The following is a 12,791-nucleotide window of genomic DNA, read 5'->3' as shown; positions in this document are numbered from 1 at the left end:
TTCTGCCAAAAATCCAGTAACTTCTGAGAAATTTAGAGTATGACACAGCATAAACTGCTTACAGTTTGAACTGGTATTTCCAGTTATGAAATGTGATTTCAGCTGAAGAAATTTACAACCAATTCTATTATAATGATAATTTCTCTTTAAAATGATGCTGAATAAAATTCACATTTGAAGAATTTTCTGTTGTTGTGTTTTTCTATAAAACGCTTTTGACAAAAATTAATTTTTATAGCTACAAAGGTGCTGTTAGTCTCAAACCGCACTTTTTTGCCCTTATCACTTTTAAAATGATGCCATCAAATATTATTACAATGATTTTTAAAGAAAAAATATAGTCGATATAAAAAAATATGGCAATACAAATAAAAGGATTCTGGCACCAAATGTTATTGCCATATATGATTTTTAAAGAAATAACGTAGAGAATATAAAAAATGTATGGCAACATTTAACAGTTTATAAGGAGTTCGAAACATATCCAACACAAAATACTTTTAAATTACACATGCCAGTTTGATGCTTTTGGGTGAAGCATAAGATATTTAATTTTTCTTTTACATTTAATCTGCCTGATACTGATTAACGAACTAACCCACTTAAAAGCAATAAATGCAGTTATCTCTTTTATTAATTATTAGTTGGATTTATTAAAAGCGTTACGTATATATATACACACAATCAGACAGAAAAAAACAATGCACCAACAAGATATAAAGCAAATTTGACACAAATTGATATGCATACAGGTTTTGATGTAAAATGCAAAATTTTACGTTTTGGCTGCCAATGAATGAATGGTTGTCGCCACAGCGCATCTGGCAGGGTATTTAAGAGGATAAATTACGATTCCAGGTCATAAATTCTTCATGAATTTCATTCCATGTACTTTGGTAGACAGTAACTATGCCTAACATACAGGTGCGCGAACGATATGCGCAGATGTCAGAATTTGAGAGAGGTCGTGTAGTTGGGCTCAAAGAATCTGGTTGATCTTATCGGTGAATAGCTCGACATATGAGCAGGAGCAATGCCACTATTAGATGATGTTGGCAGGAATGGGTGAACCATGGCAGCACATAGCATCAAGAAGGAAGCGGTAGGCCTAGAGAAACGACAGGAACGTGAAGACCGAGCAATACATTTGATGAATACATTTAATTCATCCATTTTCTATGCCTAGTTCCTTCTGTGTTGAAGACTTGCTGCCATTACATTAATTTCTTATTTCAAACTTGTTTATTATTATTTTGTGACTGTATTAGAAAATAAATCACTTTTGCATTCATTTATGTACGATTTTCAAGCAAAAATGTCACTCATTCTTAAATTTTGGACATGTGTATACAGCAGAAATGTTATTTAGAAATGAACAGAAAATTTCATCTCTTAGATTTTGTGAACTTTTCATCAAGGTGGAATCATTTTGTTGATCAATATATTAAAATAAATATTTAACATTTGTGAGTATATCTGTTTTCTAATTTCTTTTAATGCAACTCTTATACTGGTTGGTCATAAAAAAACTTCTTCGATATATGAACCCCTAGCAGCCTATCTGCTCAACCAGGCGAAATGAAATTTTATATATTGTTATTTGAAGGCATTGTGGTGATTTAAAACAATGGAACTCTCTCGGTTACAAGAACAGTAAAAAAAATTTAAATTTTTTAATAGTAGCACCTGCTTTTTCCTTTGCAATTGATCAATGCATTGAAAATCATAAATGATGTTGGAAGATACACCTATGACAAAAATTGCCAGCATAAAACAGTTTCTAAGAAGATCATTATAAAGGACTAATGACAACACAAGAGAGGAGGGAGGAACTGTTATTGGAATTCTTGTTGGAAGTCTTCAACATGCACACCTTTACAGACAATAACATATTGCATGCAGGAGATTGCTGACAACAATACTAAGCATAACATCGGAGGAATAATCTGTATAACTTAGCGTTTTGTATAACTTTGCATCTTTCAATTCTGCCAAATCTCATGGATTGATGTCCCAGTACCAGAAATCTATCAGAGTGAGGTCAGGAGATCGTGATTAGATGTGAAACTGCAAAGTTATTAGACAGGTCTGTATCTTGAAATGTCGCACACGTTGAAAGCTTGTAATTCTAATAAAAGTTTTTTCCAACTCTCCTCACTTGTGTTGTCATTGACCCTCTACTGTACTCTTCTTTGCAAATGTTTTATGCCAGTAATTTCCATCAAACATGTATCATTCCAATGTCGTTTATGTTTTTTCGATGCACTGATTAACTCGTGCAGCAAAAAAGTGGGTGTTTTCCATTAAGAAATTTTGGAATTTTTTCATTGTAATTATGATAGATTTATTGCTTTAAATTATCACAATCTCAAGGTCCACATTCAAATAGCAATATCTAATTTTTTTTGATTGGTTGAGCATGTAGCCCACTAGGGATTCATATATCAGGAAAGTTTTTTGATAACAACCCAGTACTTTTGTAACATTAGTGTAGATATATTAAATAAAAAACTAAACACTTGTAAATTTTAATTTTCAGGACCGAAGTACTGAAATCAGAAAGCTTATGAATATGTTTCAGGAATCTGGCCATAAAGCTATGGTTTTGTCACCTGCAATAGAATTCAAGCCATTGTCAATAACTGATTTTTCTGTAAATGTTATTCCTGAATTTTAATTGACTACAGTTTGAAATTTTATCTAGTTAGAACTATGCTTATTGCTTTCATTAAGAAATAAATTTGGGAATGTCATTAGGAATGAAAAAGGATCAAGCTCTGACACATTACATCAAGTAGATTCTAAATCCGAATGACTCCGTACATTCCTAAAAAAAAAAAAAAAAAAAAAAAAAAAAAAAAAAAAAAAACTGGGTTATATAGCAATAAAATTTTGGTGAAGCTCAGAGGTATTGTGCAATCAATGTTACCTCAAAGCTTCATGTTGATTTTATGAAGTGGTACAGGTGATTTTATTTCCCACACAAAACAACCAACTGCAAGGACATCTACCTTCAGATACACATAAATATCCATGAAGAGAACTTACATCTGATTATGCCTGAGATATATTGTAGTATTTTCTGCACTTCCGAACTTGAAAGAAAGTCATACCTCATGTGATGCTTGCTGTTCAAGTTTATAGTCATTTGAATAGGAAAGTATTTTTTCTCTGAAATAAAGTGCATACCTTTCTGCATACTTCAAATGATTAAAATAGAAATGTAAAGCAGCTTAACCATTCTTCTTAATAACTGATTTGGAATAAATAATCAAATCATGAATTGCTGCTGTTTGTATCTTGCTGGTGATAAGATCCTTAAAAATTATAATTTCTGGGGAAAAAAAAAAGCTATTTTTTGTTAAACTACAACCAACTTATTTTCATTGTAAATTATTTGAAAAATATTTGTTTCAATAAAATTCAATAACTTATTTTTTAACATTTTTCAGCAAACTGCCTTTTTTAAATATAGTTAATTTTATTATATTATGAACAATGTCTAAAATGTTAAATGCTTGTTTTGTCATACAGTTCTTCACACTGAGTTGCAGTATTATAACAAGTCACTCTTGGCAGAAAATATATCTATTACTTAAACACTTAAGCACAGAGTTTTTAACAAATACAGCAAGGGCAAAAACAGATTCATACACTATGGATACAAATTTTTAAGCCAATTTACTTTATGCAAATTAGCTTACAACTTTCAATGTGTGTCAAAGTATCAGAAAATTCAGATGCTTAAAACTAAGATATTTTCTGTAAATATGATAAACTAATGGAAAAATACTTGTTAAAACATCTAAAATGTTTAAAATTGTAAAGGAAAAAAGTATTCTTACCATTAAAATGCTTGTCTTCTTGTAAACAAATTTCTTTTTATAATGTCAGCAGTAACCATGGCATTATGTAATCCATCGTTTACTTTTGCTTGTTTTACAAGTTGCTTTTGTAAATATTTGGATATTTTTTGTATAAAAATGTGAATCAACTGAAATGCCAACTTAGAAATTTCAAAATCCTCATTATAGAATTGCTCAAAAATGGAAAATTTCAATATGACATGAAAAGGAATTCATCTTACTGTGCAATATATTGCAAATAATTTTAAAAAGATGGAAATTGTAGAAAGTACCTGTTGGTACTTTAAGTATCATTCTGAGAGAACATTGAAGCTAAGCAAGAGAAATGAATACATTTTGAAAACAGAATTACATTAAATCCTTTTTAAGTATTTCTGAAGTTGAAGAAACTTTATCGGAACTTCTTCAGCCTTTATTTCTTCAGCTTTATCGGAACTTCGGGAAACTACTCCCAATAAAAAGTTCATTCTAAAATAATTAAAAATTTGATTTGAAAAAAAGGTCTGGATATTATGCTAATAGTTAAACAGGAACCATTCATAAATAAAGCTAATATAATGAAGGTATTAGAATTTGCAAAAGAATTTATTAACAAGTTTTAAGATTTTGGCACCAAGTATTTTTTTTGAAGGAGGGTATAAAAGTAAAATTAACAATCAGCAAATCAGATGGGTGCAAGTTATTCAGAAGGAAATTTGGCAAAGACATGAAAAAAGAAAATATAGAAGCAATGGTAAAACACAGTGATAGAAATATACATCATAAAATTGTATTGTAAAAATATATTTACACACCATATTTTGAAAATTACCATAATGTGAAGGAATCATGGGAATGACCTGGAACTTATAGGAAATGCAAATCATTATAATTTCAGAGTGATAGCACAAATATAGGCTTCCCTCTAAACTGTTATGCTAGCCATAAAAATAGGGGACATTAGTAGAAAGGTTAAAAGCAGTATTTCATTATCTGTCAGCAGTAAATGTTTCATGACAAATCATTATACTTTATTGATGAACAAAGGGCCCAGTACGAGCAAGTATGCTGCTTCAATGGCAGCTAATGCTTGGTCTATAAGAAGGAGGATTTTTCTTTCCTAAACTTGCAGGTCATATTTTAAATAATTCCTTATCAGTGATGCATGTGGGGAAGTAGTGGGTTGGACAACCTGGCATTTGACCTTGAAATATTATGTGAGTTCAAGGTGACAATGATGGACCATGCAGCTTCATCTTCACAACTGGTGCAATTCAGGAGCACTGCAGCAAGTGCAATGTTTTAAGCTTCAACAGTTCGCCAGTTGCTGTGCCATGAATTGCATGCATGTATTTCCCTTGCACAAGATTCCCCTGATGTAAAACCATCAACGCCTGTGGCTACAATAGGCTTACCAAGAAAAGCACCTGGCATACCAATTGGTAAGAGATCTGATGGACTTTTTACTTTTCCAACGAATTTTGCTTCAGCTCAAATAGACATGATAGGGGTGAACACCATCTTCTGAAGTGCATGACCATTTTCTACCATGCATATGCAGTGCAAATATCTTTAATATGGTATGCATTAAAAACTACCAAATTGAGGGAATGAGAAAAACAGGCACCCAGACTGCTGAAGGAATTCCATCTCTCATTTTAGCTTGTTGCACTGTTGAATATCCCTGACGTTGTTGCAGTATCATCATAGCCTTGACCTCTCAAATATAAGCTGATTGATATGAAAGTACCTATAAAATGGCATTAGCCTAATCTTTGCATTTCGGCTTTATAAATAGGATTTGTAAAAATTTCCTTTCACGTTCTTCTACATGTCACACGCAAATAAATATTTGGTCTTGTGAAGAAATATCTGTAGTTTCATCAACTATAATTGAAAATGTTCGCTTCTTCAACAATCTTTCTGAATTGCAAGCATTTATGATTTCATTTTGTATTTTGGGGGAAATATACATTGTGTTATTGCATATTGCTGGATTCTAAATGAGTTTTTTAATATGCAGTTACCTGCATCAACTCAAAATCTGAGGATCTGATAGTTTCTTTCATTCTTACGAGATTTAGCCATTATCATAATTTATATTTATTTGCCCATGATCATGATGACCTTGGAATAGAAATCGATTTTTCCATAGAAGATCACTTATTTTGGTAATAATAAGCGTTCTGCCATTATCTTTTGCTTGATAAGTGCTGGCAACATGATTTATGGATTGTGTATGGTCTAGAATGATATTTTAAAAATTATCAGCAGACATATGGGATGCTCATGATATTTTTTTTTCTTTTCATGGTCAAGGAATTCCCGTTAGATTTTTTTTCCACTTGCGAAAAGACTCAATCACTAATAGTTATTCTAAAACTTAATTGACATATATATCCCTGGGCTAATATTGTGCAGCAGTTATAAAGACAACTGAGTATTTCTTCAGTTAATTTATGATTTGCAGAATCTTGTATATCAGATTTTTCATCCGAGGGAAGGAATTTAATTTCAACTAAACAGCAGATTTCTGAATTAGAATTGAAAGTACTTGTAATAGTAGAACTTTGTGGAGGAGTTCCACTTTCAGCTTGCTGTTGAGTCTTTGCATTCATCACTTAGTGCACGAAACGTCTTTGCTTGCATTTCATTTTTCAGTGCAGATTCGTGACAGTTAAGATAATTTAAGGGAGAATGTTGTCTGTTCTTTTTTATTTTTAAAATTAGGTGATCAGTTCGGATTCCTGACTGTCTCACTCTGCCTGGATTGCTCGATCAAAATATTAATGATGATTAAAATTCTTGAATATGGTTACTCTTCACTAAGTCTACAAGTTAAAAATAATTCGAAACTGGACACTAAGTCTAAACCAAACTACCACCTCATATTCAGAAATGTTGTAACCTGAATAGCAGGAAAGAATAGTCGATGTCATTTAATTAAGGATAGCACAGTAATATTTTCTTCAACAACAGATGGGACGAGAGAAATGGAAGCATTACTGAAGTAACAGAGCATAAGATTCTAGAGGAATCCAAATGCTGTTTGGTTTTTTTTTTTTTTTTTTTCCCAAAAGTTGTTTCGGCAAATGAGATCTTATATTCGGCTTGGGGCTTTACTCATAGGTTCGCTTCAAGACCCTAGCTAACTCTCCATAGTCCTGCAGTATATTTTAGATTAGGATGGGAATATGGTTAAAATTGACGCACCACATTTCTTCATGGAGCGTTCTTTTAATAAATATGAATAGTAACCAGGGGCGTAGCTAGAGGGGGGCAAGAGGGGGCATCTGTCCCCGGGCGCAGAATCCAAGGGGCGCCAAACTGATGTTATGACATTCTAGAATTAAATGTTTTCCCTTTTTGGCAAGCAGAAGGGGGCGCGAAATCTTCAGTTGTCCCTGGGCGCTGAAAACCCTAGCTACGACTCTGATAGTAACTTCCTTATCCACATTCAGCCATCTTTTGACATTCACTAGCTTGACCACTACGATACATATTCATCCACTGTTTAGTAATAATAGTGATAAGCGTGTGTAATCTTTTCCGATAAGCATAACCCAAAAGGCAACTCAAAAAGACTCCTTTCAGTAACCAAACTAGCAAAATAATGTCACATTTAGTTATTTTTTATACAACACAATTTTGGGTGGTGCATATGCAGGACGCTGGTTTCAAGGTTGTATCAGCTCTCTCAGTTTGTAGTCGTTTTCATTGCGCGGCATTTTTTTCCCCCGACTCATTTAAACAGAATTTATTTTTTGTCCGTGCGTGCTTACCAATGCCCTATTTTGCAGGCTCGTAGCCAGGGGTGCCTCAGACACCGAACCCCACCTATCGCCGAATACATTGTAGACTATTGTAAAAGTTATAGTATTTAAAAAAAAATTCTGATGGTTAAAAATTATAATCTTTTGTAAATATCAGAAACACTTTTTTTAACTATGTTGGCATAAATTTGATTGATTAGCAAGGATTTCACAGAAAGTTATAAGGCTTTGTGTTAGTTATAGAATCTAAAAGAATAATTAACGGCAAACAAGGCGCGAATCCAGCGGGGCCTGAAATTCTGATCTTCGGAAAAAAGGGGAGAGAATATCCTTTTGTTTCACGACACTTATAGGGACATAAAAATGTAGTCACTTCCAAAATTTCGAAAGGGTCCGTTGTCTTTCTCGTTTTCCTACTGTCTTGAAAAGAAAATTTAACATTATGAAATTTAGTTGGATCATTCATCAGGGAAAACAATATTTTAGAAGTGAAAGAGAAATCGTATTTACACAAGTTTTGGTTAGGTAATTTTTATTGCATTAAATCTCTTTCGACTTTAATTATGCCCATGAAAATAAAGTACAAACAGATTATTTTCATTTAAGCGAACAATGTAAGTTTCATTTGTTTTAGCTCGTCGAAATTTATTTTCTCCTCAGATTTTTGAAATATTTATTTTTCTTTTCTTTCCCTTCTTATGATTAAATCTTATCATATAGTTTCACGTCATAGATATTTAAAATATTAAGACTGTCCTTTGTTTACGTTGGTAAAGAGATCCCACAACGAAGGTTTTTAGAGTTAAAACTTCACTAAGTGTCATGCATGTTTCTTCTAAGCCTTTTATACGGAGCATGAATTTGCAGTAAATAGATTTGAATCAATAATTTAATTATAATAAAAGCAAGAAAAATATTTGTTTGAATACTCTGATGCGTAATAGTTAAGTGCATAGTAGTAAGGTCATGAATGACTGTATTTCTTCTGTATAGTTTAATGTTTTAAGGAAAATGATATGAATTTCGGGATCGAAATCAGAAAGAGCTATGAGTGTCAGTGGCATCATTAAGGGTATGCAAGGAATGCAGCCACATAGAGGCACAAGGCCTTAAAAGGCCCTTAAATATTCTGTTGAACTAGGTGTACAATATTGAAATTTTAAATTAGAAAGAAAATAAAAATACACTGGTTATTTTTGCTTCCATAAAAACATATTGTTACGAAATGTACAGGCGCGGTAAGATGGCTTCCCCGCAAAGCAGTTTTAGGGTTGCCATAAAATGGCAAGGGAAAGCAGGGTTGAAACATTTGGCGACAAAATTGGCAATATACCATGGACGGATGGAGAACATTTTGGAACGAATTCTTACCGGTTTAGCCTAGAATGTTCTTGAACACAAGCCGAAAGCTATATAAACCCTGCCGGTCCGCAGTCAGTGTGTGCCTCGTCTAGCGAGCTGATAGTCTGTCATTGAGCAAGTGTCTCCAAGTCTAGCGCCGAGTTGGTCGTCAAGTGCATCGAGAGAGTCTTTTAGTGTATCGTCGAGTTTTGTCTTAGACTATGCTGAGTCGAGAGCTATTATACTCTTGTGTATCGCCGAGTGCATCGCGAGTTGTCGCGTGGAGAGTCTCGAGAGTACGTGGAGCTCCTAGAACGACCGAGCATAGTCGGGAGCTGTACTCTGGTGCTTTGCAGTGAAGCTGTCTTCACCGTTATTGCCTCACAGTGGGAAAGCCTGTGTCGCTGATTGTTCCAGAGTGTTGATAGTAGATCTTCGACGACCGTGAAAGTGTTTTGGAGCTGTCCTGAGAATATTGGTAAATGAAGTGTGTTTCGATATTTCATTAAGTGCTGTCTTCGTTATTCACTCCAAATCCACACGAACCCCGTACGAACGTGAAGGAAGAAAACAACCTAACAACTGGTGTCAGAAGAAAAACGCAACAATATATATAATGTTCTGGTAGAAGCAAAAGCAGAAGTTTGTGTAGTTAGATATAAGGAAAGTATAACCACTTAAGCTGCTCTTATTTCAGCATCTTAAGCCTTCGTTTTTGTGTAGCTCGAGATGGGTCGTATCAGGAACTGCCTGAAAACAAAGCTGCACAATTGTCAATTGGAAGAAAATTCGAATATAAAACAAGTTGCATATTGTTCTCATTTCTTGCGACTGGAGCACTTTCAAATCGTAGATGATGAAAGCCTGTGACAAAAGCTGCTTATAGGAAGGGGTGAGAAATTAGGACCCTCTGTAATTCATTCGATGTCTATGTAAGGAGATCCAAAAATGTTTTTGTATTATTACCGCATGTCAAATATTTTCCCGTACTCGTTAAAGGAGTTAGTTAACAGGACACAATGTTAACTACATATCCGTTAAAGCTTTTGAAGTGTCGTTGAATAATTAAATTATTTACGTTCCTCTCATGTAATATAATATTGGATAAAATTTTAAAAATAAACACATAACATATTTTGAATTTATCCCATTTTTTCTTTTGTTTTGAAAATCTAACTTTTCCTTTCGACAGTTTCTACTCCCCCCTAATTACTGGAATTAACCGGTTAGTTAGTCCCCCCCCTAGTTACCAGTATAGCTGATTACGGAAATTTTGTGATGCACCGTAATTTCAATATTTATTTAAATATGTTTAATTTTATGAAAATGGCATAAGTTCTTTACTAAACAGCAAACATATTTTTTTCATGATGACGAAATCGTATTCGATATGATAAAATAATTAACAATCGAGAAAAATATGTTTTTATAATTTTTATGCCGATGACGCTCACGTTTTTTTGTACCGGAATAAGTGGGTACTGGTAATCGATTACGGATTTTATGGAATAGGCATTACAACGAATATCGAATGTAATTATCCTTCCAGTGCGCCTATATTAGAAGCAAGATACACAGAAATCCCCTCCAAAATTAGAGAAAAGTTAAAAGTTCAAAAATCAACTGTTTAGATAAATATTGTAGGTTGTTCTAAAAAATGTATAGAGCTAAAAAGATATATTTTAAAAATCGAGTAATTTGTTTATGAGATATTTTAATAGCTTTAGAAGTTTTGCATACATGGTATAGCTTAGAAGAAATTAGCTTTAACTCTTTTAGTTTGGGTAATATTCATGAATATTTAGAGATTTTTCATTTAATAGTTAATTGACTGCATGATTAATGTTAATCTGAAATGTAAGTTTGGTATTAATTACTGAAAAATTATAATGACAATGTTCTCAGAAAGAAATGCGAGTTCCATGAATGAAATGGAAATTTTTATTTCATTTCTATAAATTATAAGACTTTTTTGAAAGGTTAAAGTTTCTGGGGAATTTTATGTAAAATTCAATCACAACCTAGATTCCTAAATTAAAAGCATCTCTCCAACAGTCAAATAGTTTCCCTGTTCTAACTACTGTATTTGAGAACTTCTGCATGTATTCTAAGAATTTCGTATTAACTATTTTGGAATCTTACATTTTGTTTAATTAGTTATTATCTAACGTTATGCATTAGAATTTAGAACGCTTTCACACATAATAACATTTTACGGAAGCATATATATTTCACAAGGTAATTGGAATCCTTATGGACATGCATTTTTTATGCCATTGTCTTTTCGATATTAAATGATAAAATAGATAATATAAACTAAGATTTTGTGGTGATAATATATTTCTAATCAGGGGCGACGCTAGGCATTTTGTCGCCCTTTGTAATATCTGAGAGTCCTAATAATACCTCGTATGTTGTCCGATGCCTCACTAAATTTTTCCGCCACTAAATTCTGCTGCCCAGTTAAAAATTTTGCTGCTTGGTGCTTCTCTAAATTCAAAAATGTTAACACCCCTGAATTCTGACGCCCTGTGCTGCCGCACTTAGTGCACCCCTTCTGGATTTAATACAAATTCGCAAAGTGATACATAATATGGTCAAAGTTCTTATCATAATTACTGCTGTGTATAATTGGAAAGCGTAGTAACGACTATAAACGATCCATGTCTCTCTGAAAATTTTATACTTTTTTATAGAAACTTCAACAAATAATCCATTGTTATTATATCATGAGATAATTCCGATATGGGAATTTTCCTGAGGCAACGGAAGTGGGGGGATGGGGAGTCTGTATAATCTTTGAAAGCCTAAACGTATTTGAGGAAAGAAGAATAGCAAGCGCTAAGATAATTTGAATTAAGTAAAGTGATCGGAAGCATTTCTGTTTTAAATATGATAGCCTACAACAGTAGAAATGCATTTGATTGCTCATTAAGAAGGAAACTATTTTCTACTGAAATCCTGAAAAAACATTTTCATGTGTTTTTTCCTGGGTAGTGCTCCAATTTTAGAAAATAACTGATTTCATTTTCAACATTCTTTATTTTTCAGGCAAATTTACTTTCTTTTTACCAAAGTGAATTAAAGAATTCTTTAGTTTCTATATTCTGAATTAGTACCGTGATCCACTATGTAAGTCGAAAGAAATGCAAATTTTACAGCAAAGGTACGGAACTTTGTATTTAGATTAATTAGAATGTATTGAATATTGTATTAATTGCATATATTACTCCATGGAGGCTATATAAAATGCTTTATCTTGCTACTTACACAGTCCACTCAATCACTATGCAGAAGTTGTTGATGAACAATTACCTATAATTTTTAGACATTTTATAAATGGATGCAATGTTTAGAATCAATTTTTCGAGTATTCTTTGCTATACTGTAAACAAATCAAAATTAATTTATACTTTTTCCATATATCGTGATGAAACTCGAAGATTAATATCCTGCCTGTACAAGGTTCAATTTTTACAGGCATGAAAAATGAGCAATGTCCTCACCGGGACTCGAACCACAGACCTCTCGAATACGCGCCGAGCGTGCTAACCATTATATCACGAAGGCATGCTGTGATGTATGGGTGACGCCAACCAACAAGATGCATAGAGCGCGCTGGCTCTCAATCTGAAGGCGCCGAAAGTTTAGTTTCCAAGAGGGAGGCCGACAGAGAGGTCATAGGGAAGGCTCGTGGGAGCCATTAATGAAACCGAAATTAACTTGTATTACTTTTATATATATATTTCAGTTATTAGTATTGTAGTTTTAGTAATAGTTTTGTGTTTGTGCAATAAATATTCAAAATACAAAAGGTTGGAGTTATTTCTCT

General features: G+C 33.1%; 1 protein-coding gene across 3 annotated transcripts in view; it reads left to right on the top strand.

Moving 5' to 3' along the window:
* Positions 1–3,875, top strand: part of LOC118190830 (nephrocystin-1-like) — a 129,881-nt gene extending 126,006 nt beyond the window's left edge. For all 3 annotated transcript variants that reach the window (XM_085808277.1, XM_085808278.1, XM_085808279.1), the window contains exon 22: positions 2,540–3,875. In XM_085808277.1, coding sequence (XP_085664403.1) covers positions 2,540–2,677 — 138 coding nt within the window. In that variant the 3' untranslated portion in view covers positions 2,678–3,875. The remainder of the gene's footprint in view (positions 1–2,539) is intronic.
* Positions 3,876–12,791: the final 8,916 nt, after the last annotated feature.

Source organism: Stegodyphus dumicola, chromosome X1 (assembly GCF_044657685.1).
Source record: "Stegodyphus dumicola isolate Sdum_Otavi_A_Nest chromosome X1, ASM4465768v1".
Classification (NCBI taxonomy): domain Eukaryota; kingdom Metazoa; phylum Arthropoda; class Arachnida; order Araneae; family Eresidae; genus Stegodyphus; species Stegodyphus dumicola.
This window is presented reverse-complemented; position numbering and strand designations above follow the sequence as displayed.